At 71.3% G+C, this 11,130-nt stretch overlaps 1 protein-coding gene across 5 annotated transcripts; it reads right to left on the minus strand.

The window, feature by feature from the left end:
- Positions 1–681: 681 nt before the first annotated feature.
- DENND4B (DENN domain containing 4B) lies at positions 682–10,799 on the minus strand. 5 transcript variants are annotated; one of them, XM_072846838.1, is made up of 27 exons: positions 10,723–10,799; positions 7,959–8,269; positions 7,632–7,884; positions 7,471–7,540; positions 7,141–7,310; positions 6,808–7,049; positions 6,650–6,716; positions 6,510–6,568; positions 6,268–6,412; positions 6,000–6,175; positions 5,784–5,884; positions 5,490–5,705; positions 5,259–5,404; positions 5,031–5,170; positions 4,830–4,953; positions 4,496–4,702; positions 4,282–4,410; positions 4,050–4,203; positions 3,410–3,777; positions 3,208–3,330; positions 2,952–3,127; positions 2,139–2,262; positions 1,828–2,061; positions 1,651–1,756; positions 1,393–1,558; positions 1,246–1,310; positions 682–1,114 (listed from the first exon to the last, which is right to left on the minus strand). In XM_072846838.1, the coding sequence occupies exons 2-27, from the start codon at positions 8,255–8,257 to the stop codon at positions 969–971; spliced, it is 4,206 nt and encodes a 1,401-aa protein (XP_072702939.1). In that variant the 5' UTR covers positions 8,258–8,269; positions 10,723–10,799; the 3' UTR covers positions 682–968. The 5 variants fall into 5 exon arrangements, with proteins under 5 accessions (XP_072702939.1, XP_072702936.1, XP_072702937.1 ...); XM_072846835.1 differs by having other exon boundaries at positions 3,410–3,975; XM_072846836.1 differs by lacking the exon at positions 5,784–5,884 and having other exon boundaries at positions 3,410–3,975; positions 6,000–6,081.
- Positions 10,800–11,130: the final 331 nt, after the last annotated feature.

Raw genomic sequence — 11,130 nt, forward strand, 5'->3', positions numbered from 1 at the left:
GGCGGGCGGGTGCGAAGATTGGCGCGGGGCTCCGCCAATGGGAAGCCGCCCAGCTTCCCCGCGGGGCGCCTTTAATGGGTCCCCGAGCCTCGACATCCGGGTACCGCCGGCCGCGCGCGGTGTCGGCGGGCAAAAACCACCACCACCACCCCCCCACCCCCCCCCCCGCGCGCTGCTCGCGGGGGAATTTGGGCCCAAAGCGGCCGCCGTAGCCGCCCTGTGCGCGGCCCACGTGGCGCCCGGTACGGGGGTGCACGTGGCCCGGCGCGACGCCGCGGGAGGAGGAGGGGGGGGGGGCGGGCCCCGGGACCGGGCAGAGCCGCGCTTCGTGTCCCCTCCCCCCCCCGCTTCCCGGTGTCGCCGGCAGCGGGCAGGGCCCCAGCGCTGAGGAGGCCTCGCGCCAGCCCCGAGGTCTCTCTGCCAGGCCCCAAGATGGCCGCCGTGGCTGCAGGCCAACGCTCTGGCACCTCTTCCCGCCTCTCGATGGTGCCGCCGACACCCCCGGGGGGACGGGGGTGTCCCGTCCCCGCCCGCTCCCCCTCGACGCCCCCCAAGAAGGCGCCCGGGGAGGCAGCAGGGAAAATACCGCAGCGGCTTTTATTTACAGACCCCCGGGGCGGGGGGCTCCTATTGCACAGTGCGAGGGGGGGGCCCCCCCAAACCCCTCCCAAACCCCCGCGATGGCCCCCGAACCCCCCCGGGGCACGGGCAGGCGGCGACGGGAGACGGGGAGGTGGGGGATGCGGAGAGCCTGGGCCGGCACCCACACGGCTGCCAGCACAAGCGAGGAGAGAGGGTGCTGAGGGGGGGGGGGGAATAAATAAATAAAAATATATTAACACTGACATATAAAACCTTTTGTGAGCCAGGGGCTGTGGTGGGGGCTTCCCCCCCCCCACCCCGGGCTTGGGTGGCCTGGGACCCCCCCCCTTCTGTCCCCACGGTGGGGGGGGGCGTGGGGGCCACCTCTAGCACTCGAGGGTGGCCCCGAAACTCTTGCGGCAGTCGATGGCTTTGGAGCTGGGGGGCTGCGCCCGCCGCCGCCGCAGCTCCTCCTTGCCCAGGCTCCCCGCCAGCTTGTTGTAGGCCGACTTGTACTTCTTGTCGAAGGCGGCTGCGAGGTGAAGGGGGGGGACACGGACACACACACACACACGGGACAGACACACCGGCCATCAGCGTTGCTGGGGGGGGGCCCCAGTGTCGTCCGTGTCCCCCCCCAGCCACTCCCCGAGCCCCCCGTACCGATGTCCATGTGGTCCCTGCCCAGCGCCGCCAACGTGAGGAAGAGGATTTCCCGGTAGATGCTCCTGGGGAGGCAGAGCGGTGAGGGGGGGGCCGGCCCGGTGCTGACGGGGGGGGCGGAATCTGGGGGGGGGGTCACACTCCTACCTCTGCAGGTTCCGGGGGCCACCCGGGGCTGCCACCGTCTCGAGGAAGAGGGCGATGGCCTTGTGCACCTCGCTCAGCCCCACGTGGCTCAGCACGGCTTCCAGGAAGGCCAGCGAGAAGGGGTGGCCGTGGGGCCGCCAGGACCGCAGCCGGGTGGGGACATTACCTGGGGGGGGGACGGGACACAACGACAACGGGGACGGGGTCAGCACCGCCCTGCCGCTGCGGTTCCCCCCTCCCCTCCGCCCCCCGACTCACTGTGAAGCCTCCAGAGGACGTAAAGCGGGGGGAAGCTGTCAGGCTCGGGGGCCAGGACGTCCCAGAGCAGCCGCACGCGTACGCAGGGAGAGTCGGGGGGCTGTGCCTGTGGGACAGGCAGGTGAGCACCGGGCCGGCGGCCCCCCCAGAACCTCCTCTGTAGCCCCCCCGCCTTACCTGGGGGGCCGGGGCGACGTGCTGGGAGCCCAGGAGCAGGCGGGGGAGGTTGCTGGGCAGCCCCAAGCGCTGGAAGTACCAGACGAGGTTCCAGTAGATGATGGGGTGGCTGTCCACCAGTTCCGGCTGCGCCAGGAACTCGCCGCCTTCGTTCTCCACTAAACTTTCCAGCTCTTTCCGCAGCACCAACGGGCTCAGGTAGGCGAAAGCCACCCGCTCCGACCGCCGCGGCACCTACGGGGGACACACCGCTGGGAAACTCGGCCCCTCGCGGGGATGGTTGTCTCCCTTCTCCGTGCCCGGCACCGTACCGCTGCGTCCGGGCAGCCGTTGCAGAGCTCCGGCTCGGCCTCATCCAGGGCCAGGCAGCGGCGGCGGTCGCTGAGCACCGGTCCCTGCGCGGTAGGAGGAGGGAGGGAGCCGTCCTCGGCGGTGCTGCGTGGCAAAGACGGGGGGTTATGGAAACGGGGGGCACCGGGGAGGACACGGGACGTTAGGGATTTCCCCGGAGGATGGAAGGATGGGGGAAAACGGCAGGCAGCGAAGACGGGGTTTGGGGACACTTGGGGACACCGGGGGGGATGTGGACATTAGGGTTTCCCCCAGAGGATGGAACGATGGTGAGCAGCAAAGAAGGGGGTTAGGGATACTGGGGACACCAGGGACACCGGGGTGGATGCGGGACATGGGGGTTTTCCCCCAGAGGGTGGGGAACAGCAGCGGGCAGCAAAAAGGGACGTTGGGGACACCAGGGACACCAGGGAGTATGTGTTTTTTCCCCGAGGACAGGACAGGGGACTCCAGTGGGCAGCAAAGAGGGAGGCTGGGGGCCCTGGGGACACCGGGGACACCTGTGTGGGTGCGGGACATTAGGGTTTTCCCCCAGAGCACAGAGAGACAAGTGACACTGGTGGGCAGCAAAGAAGGGGGCTGGGGACGCTGGGGACACTGGGAGGATGCGGGACGTTAAGGTCTTCCCCCAGAGGATGAGAGGACGGGGCAACACTGGCGGGCAGCAAAGACGGGTGCCGGGGACCCCGGGGAGGATGGGGGACATTCGGGTTTCCCCGGGAGGACGAGGGACACAGGGGTGCGCGGGGTCCCGCCGGGCCGGGGGGTCCCACCTGGGGGGCAGCTGGAAGTCCTGGATCTCGATGCTGAGGAAGGGGACGAAGGAGCGGCCACAGAAGGGGCAGGTGGTGTTGAGGTTGGAGTCATCGGAGGTCCAGCCGGCCATCACCTCCTCGTCGTACACCAGCGCGCTGCAGCCTTGGCACCGCGAGCAGCTGGACAGCAGGACCTGGCCACCGCCGGCGGCACCGTCAGCCCCCACGGCACCGGCACTGGGGGGCTGCAGCGGGACAGGACCCCCCGACTCACCTCCACGGCGGGCGGCTCCTGCCCGGCCACCCCGTCGGCCGGTGGCTCGGAGGACTTGGGAACGCCAGCGCTGCCCACCGAGGCATCCGACAGGTCCAACTCGCTGCCCAGCGAGACGGAGCTCTGGGGGGGGGGACACGTGGCGTCAGCGAGGACGGACAGACAGACGGACAGCCACAGCCCCCGGGGAGAAGCCGGGTACCTCGGAGGCGGTGGATTCGGGGCGCTCCCGTGGGCGCAGCAGGGTCTCGGCGGGGCTGCGGCGCGGCGGGGGCTCCCCATCCCGCTGCTCGGAGCCTCGGCGCGGGCAGGCGGCATCGGCGGCATCCCGGGAGCCAGCGGGGAGCTCGGCGCTGGCGGCTAGCCGGAGCGGGGGCCGCTTGCCGGGGGACAGCAGCTGCTGCAGCTTAGCGGCCAGCCCCCGTCGTGGCGTGCCCCCCGCCGGCCCCCCGGCACCCACCGGCCCCTCGTCCGCCCGGTCGCTCTCGTCCGTGGCAAAGCTGACGTCCGACAGGCTCCCGTCGGCCGAACCGGGGGGACCCCGCAGCCGGGGGGGCAGCGGGTCCGGGGCTGCGGGAAGAGGTGGGGGCCGGGTAGCTGGGGGCTCCCCCGGTCCCTCCCGGCCCCCCTCACCCTGGGTGCCGCCGGGGAAGCTGAGGCTGCCGCTCTTCACCAGCCGGGGGGCTGCGGGGGGGTCCCGCAGGCTGCGCCCGGCCCAGGTGGTCTGCCGCTGCAGGCCGGGACGGGGTGCCGGGGGGGCTCGGCCGCCTGCGGGAGGGGATGAGGGGGCCGTCAGCGGGGTGACAGCGGCCCCCCCCGGCCTCTCCCCCATCCCCACCTACCTGGGGGGGCGGCGGCGGCGGCGGCAGCAGCCCGGCGTTCCCGCTGCCGCAGGGGCTGCCGAAACTGGGCGGCCCCCAGCACCACGTTGCGGAGTTTGGCCCAGCGCAGGCGCCCGCCCTGGGTGCCCGCCGGCCACTTGCTCTCCAGCACCGCCTGCGAGGTGGGGGGGACGCGGTCAGGCGCCAGAAGGGACCCCCTCCGTCCCCGCCGTGTGCGCGTCCCCCTCGTCACCTTGTTGTAGTAGCCGTAGGTGATGGTGTTGGGCACGATGCCGGCACGCTTCATCTCCAGCAGCACCCGCACCGACAGCACCGGCTCCCCGTACTGCCCGCAGAGCTGCATCAGGATGCGGTAGCAGACCTGGGGGGGCAACCACGGGCAATCAGGGGCAACCGGGGTGTCCCCCCCCCCGCCGGCGAGTCCCCCTGCCCCAAATGCCACCTACTTCATCCGGCAGCACCACTTTGTGAGCCTCCATCTTGCGCAGGACCTCGTAGGCCAGCTGGAGCGCCCGCAGCTTGGCGGGGGCGGCGCGGACGTGGGTGGGCAAGTAGAGGAACCAGAGCCCGTAGCAGTGGCCCAGCAGGCACTTGGCCCACATGTCGGGCACCGAGGAGTACTTCTGGGCCACGCGCTGGGCCACCTTCATCTCCTGAGGACCAGGGGAGGAAGAGGAGGGAGCTGGGGGCGGGGGGAGAGCAGCCGACATCCTGCGCCCCCCTCGCCCTCCCGTCCCCGCTGAGGCCAGGCCAACTCGTCGCACCGTCGGCCCCGCTCACCTGCTTGGTCCTGCGTGGGGCTGGGCTGCTGGGGGCACTGCTCCTGGCCTGGCACAGCTGGGCCACCAGCGGGTCCCGGGGGGGCTCCAGGAGCTCGGGGCGCAGGGTGGGGAACCCATCATAGCTGGGGGGAGGGAGCAGAGGCTGAGTTGGGGGGGGACGCGGGGGCGGTGGGGGCTGGGGGGGCGAGGGGGGTCTCACCGGTACCGCGCAGGCGGCTCGGTGCCGTCGGGACCCGCCGGCTGCTCGGGGGGGGTGATGAAGACGGTGTGCTCGCCCCCCCGCGGGTCGTCCAGCTCCATCAGGGGGGTGTCCTCCGGCTTCTCCAGCTCCGCCTGCACCTGGGGAGGGGGCGCGGGGTGTCACCGGGGCGGGGGGGGGGGACACGACGACGACACAGGGACGTGACGCGGAGCCGGCAGGACCCACCTTATCCACGCAGGTGTCGAAAAACTCGAGGCAGGGGTCTCGGTCGCTGGCGAAGGAGCAGTCCTCGATGAACTGGGTGAAGAGCTGGGTGCGCAGCAGCTGCCCGTAAAACCGGTGGTACGCCCGCTCCCGGGACTTGAGGAACCCTGAGGGGACGGGCCGGGGGGAGTTAAATCCAGCCGCCCCCCTCCGGTTACCCCCCCGGGCTTTCCCCGCCGCCCACCCACCCACCCTGCAGGGCGAAGAGGCTGCCAGCGTCGCGGCCGGCCGGGGCGGGGGCCAGGGCGATGGGGCGCAGGAAGGAGCGGTAGCCCCGCAGGGCGCAGGCCATGAAGCGCAGGAAGGCCGCCCGCGCCTCCAGCTCCAGCTGCGCCCGCCGCCCCCGCGCCGCCTCCGCGTCGCTCAGCAGCAGCTCCAGCGACGCCTCCTCCCCTGGCCCGCTGTACACTGCGAAAGCAAGGGGGGGGGGAAATTAGAGGGGGGGGGGTGCAGGCGGCTGTGGGGTCCCCCCGGACCCCCACTCACTCTCATCCAGCTGCTGGGAGAGGCTGTGCAGCGAGGCCAGCAGCACCTTGCAGGGCCGGCGGGGCAGGGAGCGGGGGGACAGCAGCTTGCGTTCCTCGCTCCTGGCGGGGGACAGAGGGACGAGGGGAGGGCAGCCGGCGGACCCCCGGCATCCCTCCAGGCAGCACCCGGCTGGTGAAGCCCACCCCGCACGGCCAAGAATCGGGGGCCACTCACTGGAAGATGGTGTTGGTGTCCAGGTCGACGAAGATGACGTCCCTGGGGGGCTCGTAGAGGTCGAAGTAGCTGGAGTGGATGCCTACAATGAAGGGCACGGGGGCACACAGCACGTCAGCCAGCGCCAGCGGGCACAGCGGGATGTAGGGGCACTGCCAGCGCAGCGGGAAGATCATCTGGGGACAGGACAAGGGCGGTCAGCGCCGCGGGCCGGGGGTCCCCCAGCGCCGCGGCGCGTCCCCCACAGCGTCCCCTCCCCGGCACTCACCGCCACCAGGGCTTCGCCCACGCTGGTCAGGACGTCGGGGCGCAGGGAGTGGATGAGCAGCTTCTGCTCGGTCAGCACGGCCACCAGCAGTGCCACCGCGTTGTCGGGGCCCAGGTTCTGCAGCAGCGTCAGGAAGCTGGCGCCGCTGGGTGGGGGGGGACGACGTCACTCAGACGCCCCATGTCCCCTTCCCACATGTGGGTGCGTGCCCCCCAGCCCCAGCGCCCCGCAGCCATCCCTACCTGAGCGGCAGCGGGGAGGACACGGGCCGGCACAGCAGCAGGTTGTCGTACGGGGACATCTGGGGGGACACGGGGACACAGTGGGCTGGGGGGAGGCAGCACGGGGACGGGGACGGCGGGGGACACACACGATGACTCACCTGGACCAGGATGCGCGGCCGCTGCGGGGACGGGAAGGGGACGTTGTGCATGAAGTGCGAGATGTGCCTGCAGGCAGAGGGGCCCGTCAGCGGGGGGAGATGACGGGGGCCACCCCTTTGTGTGTCCCCCCCCAAACCTCCCGCCGCCCGGCGCTCACGTCTCGAGGGGCAGCACGTGGGGCCCCGAGATGGAGTAGCGGTAGATAAACATGAGGAACTTGCGGAAGACGTCGAAGAAGGGCCAGTGGGAGAGGACGCAGATGCTCTTACGGGTCTGCAGCGAGCGGCCGGCCACAGGCCGTCGGTCCACCACGCTCAGCAGCCCCAGGCGCAGGCTCTGCTTCTCCGACAGCCGCTCCCGGGGAAACGCCTCGTGGAACTGGATGGCCGCCCCGTACACCTGCGTGGGGTGGGGGGTCAGGGCGGGACATCCCCCCCGTCGATGCCGTCCCTCCCCCCGCCAGCCCGGATCCCCCCCGGCCCCGTCCTGCCTTGTCGCCCGAGGCGCCGGTCAGCACGAAGGTGGAGAAGACGGGCAGCGGGTACTTGGTGTCGGCCGGCCAGCTCTCGATGGTGGCCCCCATGGGCAGGCAGAAGACGGGCACCGATTCGGGCAGGGGGAAGGACTCGCTGTCCTGCTCGGGGTAACGCCCCAGCAGCCCTGGTGGGACAGACGGACAGAAGGATGAGCCTCACCTTATCCTTTCCCCCATCCAGCCGAGGAGGAGGAGGGTGGGAGCAGCCGGGTGGGCGCCTGGCAGCCTGCTAAGGCGAACCCACAGCGGGTTGATCCCCCCCGCAGTCACCACGAGAGACCCTACCTGCTTCGTAGACCAGCGTGTTGGCCTTGGCCATGGCGATCTTGTAGCACAGGAACAGGGCAGGGCCCCACTGCAAGGAGGGAGCGGAGAGGGGGGGGTCAGCGTGGGCCGGATGGCGGCGGGGGCATCCCGGCAGCGGCGAGAAGGACCCTGCCACCCACCATGCTGGTGTTGAGGTTCTTGTCCACCCGGCAGAAGGTGTGGGGGGTGCTCTCGCCCTTGCTGGGCATGACGAGGCAGATGTCGGTGATCCCCAGTGTGTTGTGGCCGTGGGGCTCGGCCGCTCGCCGGTACGTCAGGAAGGTGCGTTGGTGTCCCGGCCCCCCTGAATTGAGGTTGGCCGAGCGACTGTAGGGCGTCGTGTCCAGGACCTTATAGCCCGGCTTCGGGCGGTCCTTGCCCTCGTAGTGCACCCTGGGTGGAGAGGAGGGGTGAGGGGAACCCCCGGGAGCTCGTCTTCCCCCACAGCCCCGGTCCCCGGGACTCACCCCAGCTCGATGAGGGGGGGCTTGTCCCGGCCCCGCTTGTAGCATATGAACATCTGGGGGTTGTTGAGCAGCCCGGCGTTGAGGTCGACGGGGTGGCCCGAGGTGGTGGTCTCGATGCAGGTGAAGCCGTGGGGCACCTCCTCGCCCTGCGAGCGGATGATGACGGCCACGTCGGTGATGGGCTCGCTGGGGCGGGCCGGGCGGTGCTGCTGGTTCTCCTCCTCCAGCGGCCGCGAGGTATCCGTCAGTCCGGCCACCACAAAGTAGTCCACCAGCTGCGGGGGCTTCTCGTCCGACATGGCTCACGGCATCTGCGGGGGGACACAGCGGGATGGGTGTCACCTCAACCCACCCGGCCTGGCCGTCCCTGGGGCCCCGTGGAGCAGGGGAAGCTCCTTCGCCTCGGCAGGCTGGCAGCGTGGGGTGCCCCACGGCTGAGCTGGTGGCCGTGGGGCACGGCGGAGCTGACGGGGCGAAAGCGCCGGGGACGGGAAGGGAGGAGGCTTCCGGTCACGCCACGAAGCACAGGGCGATGCGATGGGGACCCCCACGGCTTGGGGGGCGGGGAAGCACCCCACCCTGAGCACAGCGGCTGCGGGGGGGACACCCCTCAGGCAGCGCCTCTGAGACAGGACCCCCACCCTGCGGCGTGGCCCCCCCGGCTTGGTGGCTGCACCCCTGGCCCGCAGCTGGCCCCTCTCCCCTCCACGCGCTCCCTCCCTGTCCCCAGAGCCCCCAGCTTGCCCGGGCGCCGCAGGAGGGGTCTGCGGAGGCTGTCGGAGAGCTGCGCGGGGCGGGCTGGAAAGGGGAAGGAAGCAGGCGACGAGGCGGCGAACACCCACGTCACACCCCTGCGGCCATCACCCCCCTCCGTGGGGCACCGGGGCACGACGCCAGCTCTGCCCCAGCCACACCGGGGGGGCAAATCAGTCCCAACCCCGAACACAGAGACCCCAAGCAGGGACACCGTGGTGGCCCCACGATCCCAGGAGGAAACCCCCTTAGCCGGGGGGGGTCGCACCCCACCGGGGCCGTGCCAGCATCCCCCGTGCTGGCAGAGGCAGGGCCATGGCAGCAGCTGGAGCCTGTTCCCGTCCCCCGGCTGGGGACCCCGAGACCCCCTGGCCCCAGGAGTGGCCACTCGGGGTATTTTTAGCCCAGCGCCATGTGACAATGGTCAAGCCACCAAGACGCAGCCCCGGCTCCCAATTTAGCTTCCTGCCACCCGCCTCAGGTGGGGAGAAACCGGTGGGGGGGGGTCCCCACAGCCATTCTGTGCCCCCCCCCAAACCTCCCTTCTCTCATGGGTCCTCCCAGCTGGGCCCCTGCAGTGGGGCACCCCACTGAGAGCCAGCAGGACACAGCAGGGTCCCGGATGACGGGTCCCCTGACCCACTCTCATGTCCCCATGGACCTCCCCCGGTGACCCCCGGCGTGGGCAGCCCCACGGAGGGGTCCCGTGGGAGAGGCAGGGCTTTGCCCCCAGCTGCAGCGGGAGCAGGAACCGGCCCCACCGCGGGGCTGCTGAAGGGGAAGTGGCAACTGGGGGGGGGGGCGGGACACCCCCCTGTGCCCCAGCCCCAGCCCTGGGGCAGGATTTGGCCACTGGCTATGGGGCGAGCCTGCCCCAAAGGCAGGGGAGCCCTGGGGGTCCCCAGGCAGCAGCACGTCCCCGGCAGACCCTGCCCCACGGTGCCTGGGGACCCTGTCCCGCTGCGTGGCCTCTGCGCCCCATGGGGTGGGCAAAGCTACAGCAGAGCCCACGGGCCCCCCCACCCCGGCCCCATCTCGGCCTGGAAACCCTGGGGTGGAGATGGGGGCGTCTGCAAATGTCCGCCTGGCCACAGAGCCACCCCCAGCCGGGCCTGTGCACCCCAGACACACGGCCGGCCCCACAGGCCCTATAGCCAGCCCTATACACTGCACAGCCGGCCCTACCTACCCCCCCAGCCGGCCCTATGCACCACATATCTGGCCCTATATACCCCACAGCCAGCCCTATACACCCTGTATACACGCCCGGCCCCACAGCCCCTACACCCAGCCCCACAGGGCCCTATAGCCGGCCCTATACACTGCACAGCCGGCCCTACCTACCCCCCAGCCAGCCCTATGCACCTCATAGCCGGCCCTATATACCCCACAGCCAGCCCTATGCACCCTGTATATATGCCCAGCCCCACAGGCCCTACACCCGGCCCCACAGGCCCTATGGCCGGACCTATACACTGCACAGCCGGCCCCACCTACCCCGTCAGCCGGCCCTATGCACCTTATAGCCAGCCCTGTATACCTCATAACTGGCTCTATATACCTCATAGCCGCCTCTATATAACCCACAGCCGGCCCTATGCACCCTGTATACACGCCCGGCCCCACAGGCCCTACACCCGGCCCAGGCCCTACACCCGGCCCCACAGACCCTATAGCCGGCCCTATACACTGCACAGCCGGCCCTACCTACCCCCCTAGCCGGCCCTATGCACCTTATAACCGGCCTTATGCACCTCATAGCCAGCCCTATATACCCCACAGCCGGCCCTATATACCCCACAGCCGGCCCTATGCACCACAGGCCCTACACCCGGCCCCACAGACCCTACAGCCGGCCCAGGCCCTACACCCGGCCCCACAGGCCCTATAGCCGGCCCAGGCCCTACACCCGGCCCCGCAGGCCCTATAGCCGGCCCTACAGCCAGCCAGCCCCCCCGGCCCCGGCCGGCCCCGAGCAGTCCCGGGCCCCCGCGGCCGCCCCCGCCGGTACCTGCGGGCCGGGCCGGGCCGGGCCGCGCCGCTGGGCTCCACCGGGCCGCTACCGCGCGCCCGCCCGGCCCCGCCGCCGCCGACAGCGGCCCCTGGCGGCCGGGAGGACTCTCTGCGGAGGGGCCCCCAGGGACTCCCCCAAGACCCCCAGAAACGGCCAGGACCCCCCAGGACCCCCGGCACCCCCAAGAACTTCAAGGAGCCCCCCCCAAGCTCCCCGGGCCCACCATGGCCCCCCAGCACCCCCAGGAAGTGGGGGACCCTATGGCACGCACCCCACACGCCCAGGAAGGGACCCCAGACCAAAGGGCCTGGCAGAGTGGGGGGCTGGAGCCGCTGAACCCCCGTGCCCCCAACCCCCCGGGGAGGCCTCAGGGGTGCCCCAGCCTCAGCAGGTACAGGTCGTGTA

This window comes from Ciconia boyciana, chromosome 26 (genome assembly GCF_034638445.1).
Source record: "Ciconia boyciana chromosome 26, ASM3463844v1, whole genome shotgun sequence".
NCBI classification, from domain to species: domain Eukaryota; kingdom Metazoa; phylum Chordata; class Aves; order Ciconiiformes; family Ciconiidae; genus Ciconia; species Ciconia boyciana.

Excerpts from the sequence above, each read along its gene's own strand:
- DENND4B (XM_072846835.1), bottom strand. The coding sequence starts at position 8,257 with ATGTCGGACGAGAAGCCCCCGCAGCTGGTGGACTACTTTGTGGTGGCC. Across the intron at positions 3,331-3,409 it reads CCGAATCCACCGCCTCCGAG|AGCTCCGTCTCGCTGGGCAG; the intron begins GTACCCGGCTTC and ends CCCCCCCCCCAG. Across the intron at positions 2,263-2,951 it reads GACTTCCAGCTGCCCCCCAG|CACCGCCGAGGACGGCTCCC; the intron begins GTGGGACCCCCC and ends TTTGCCACGCAG.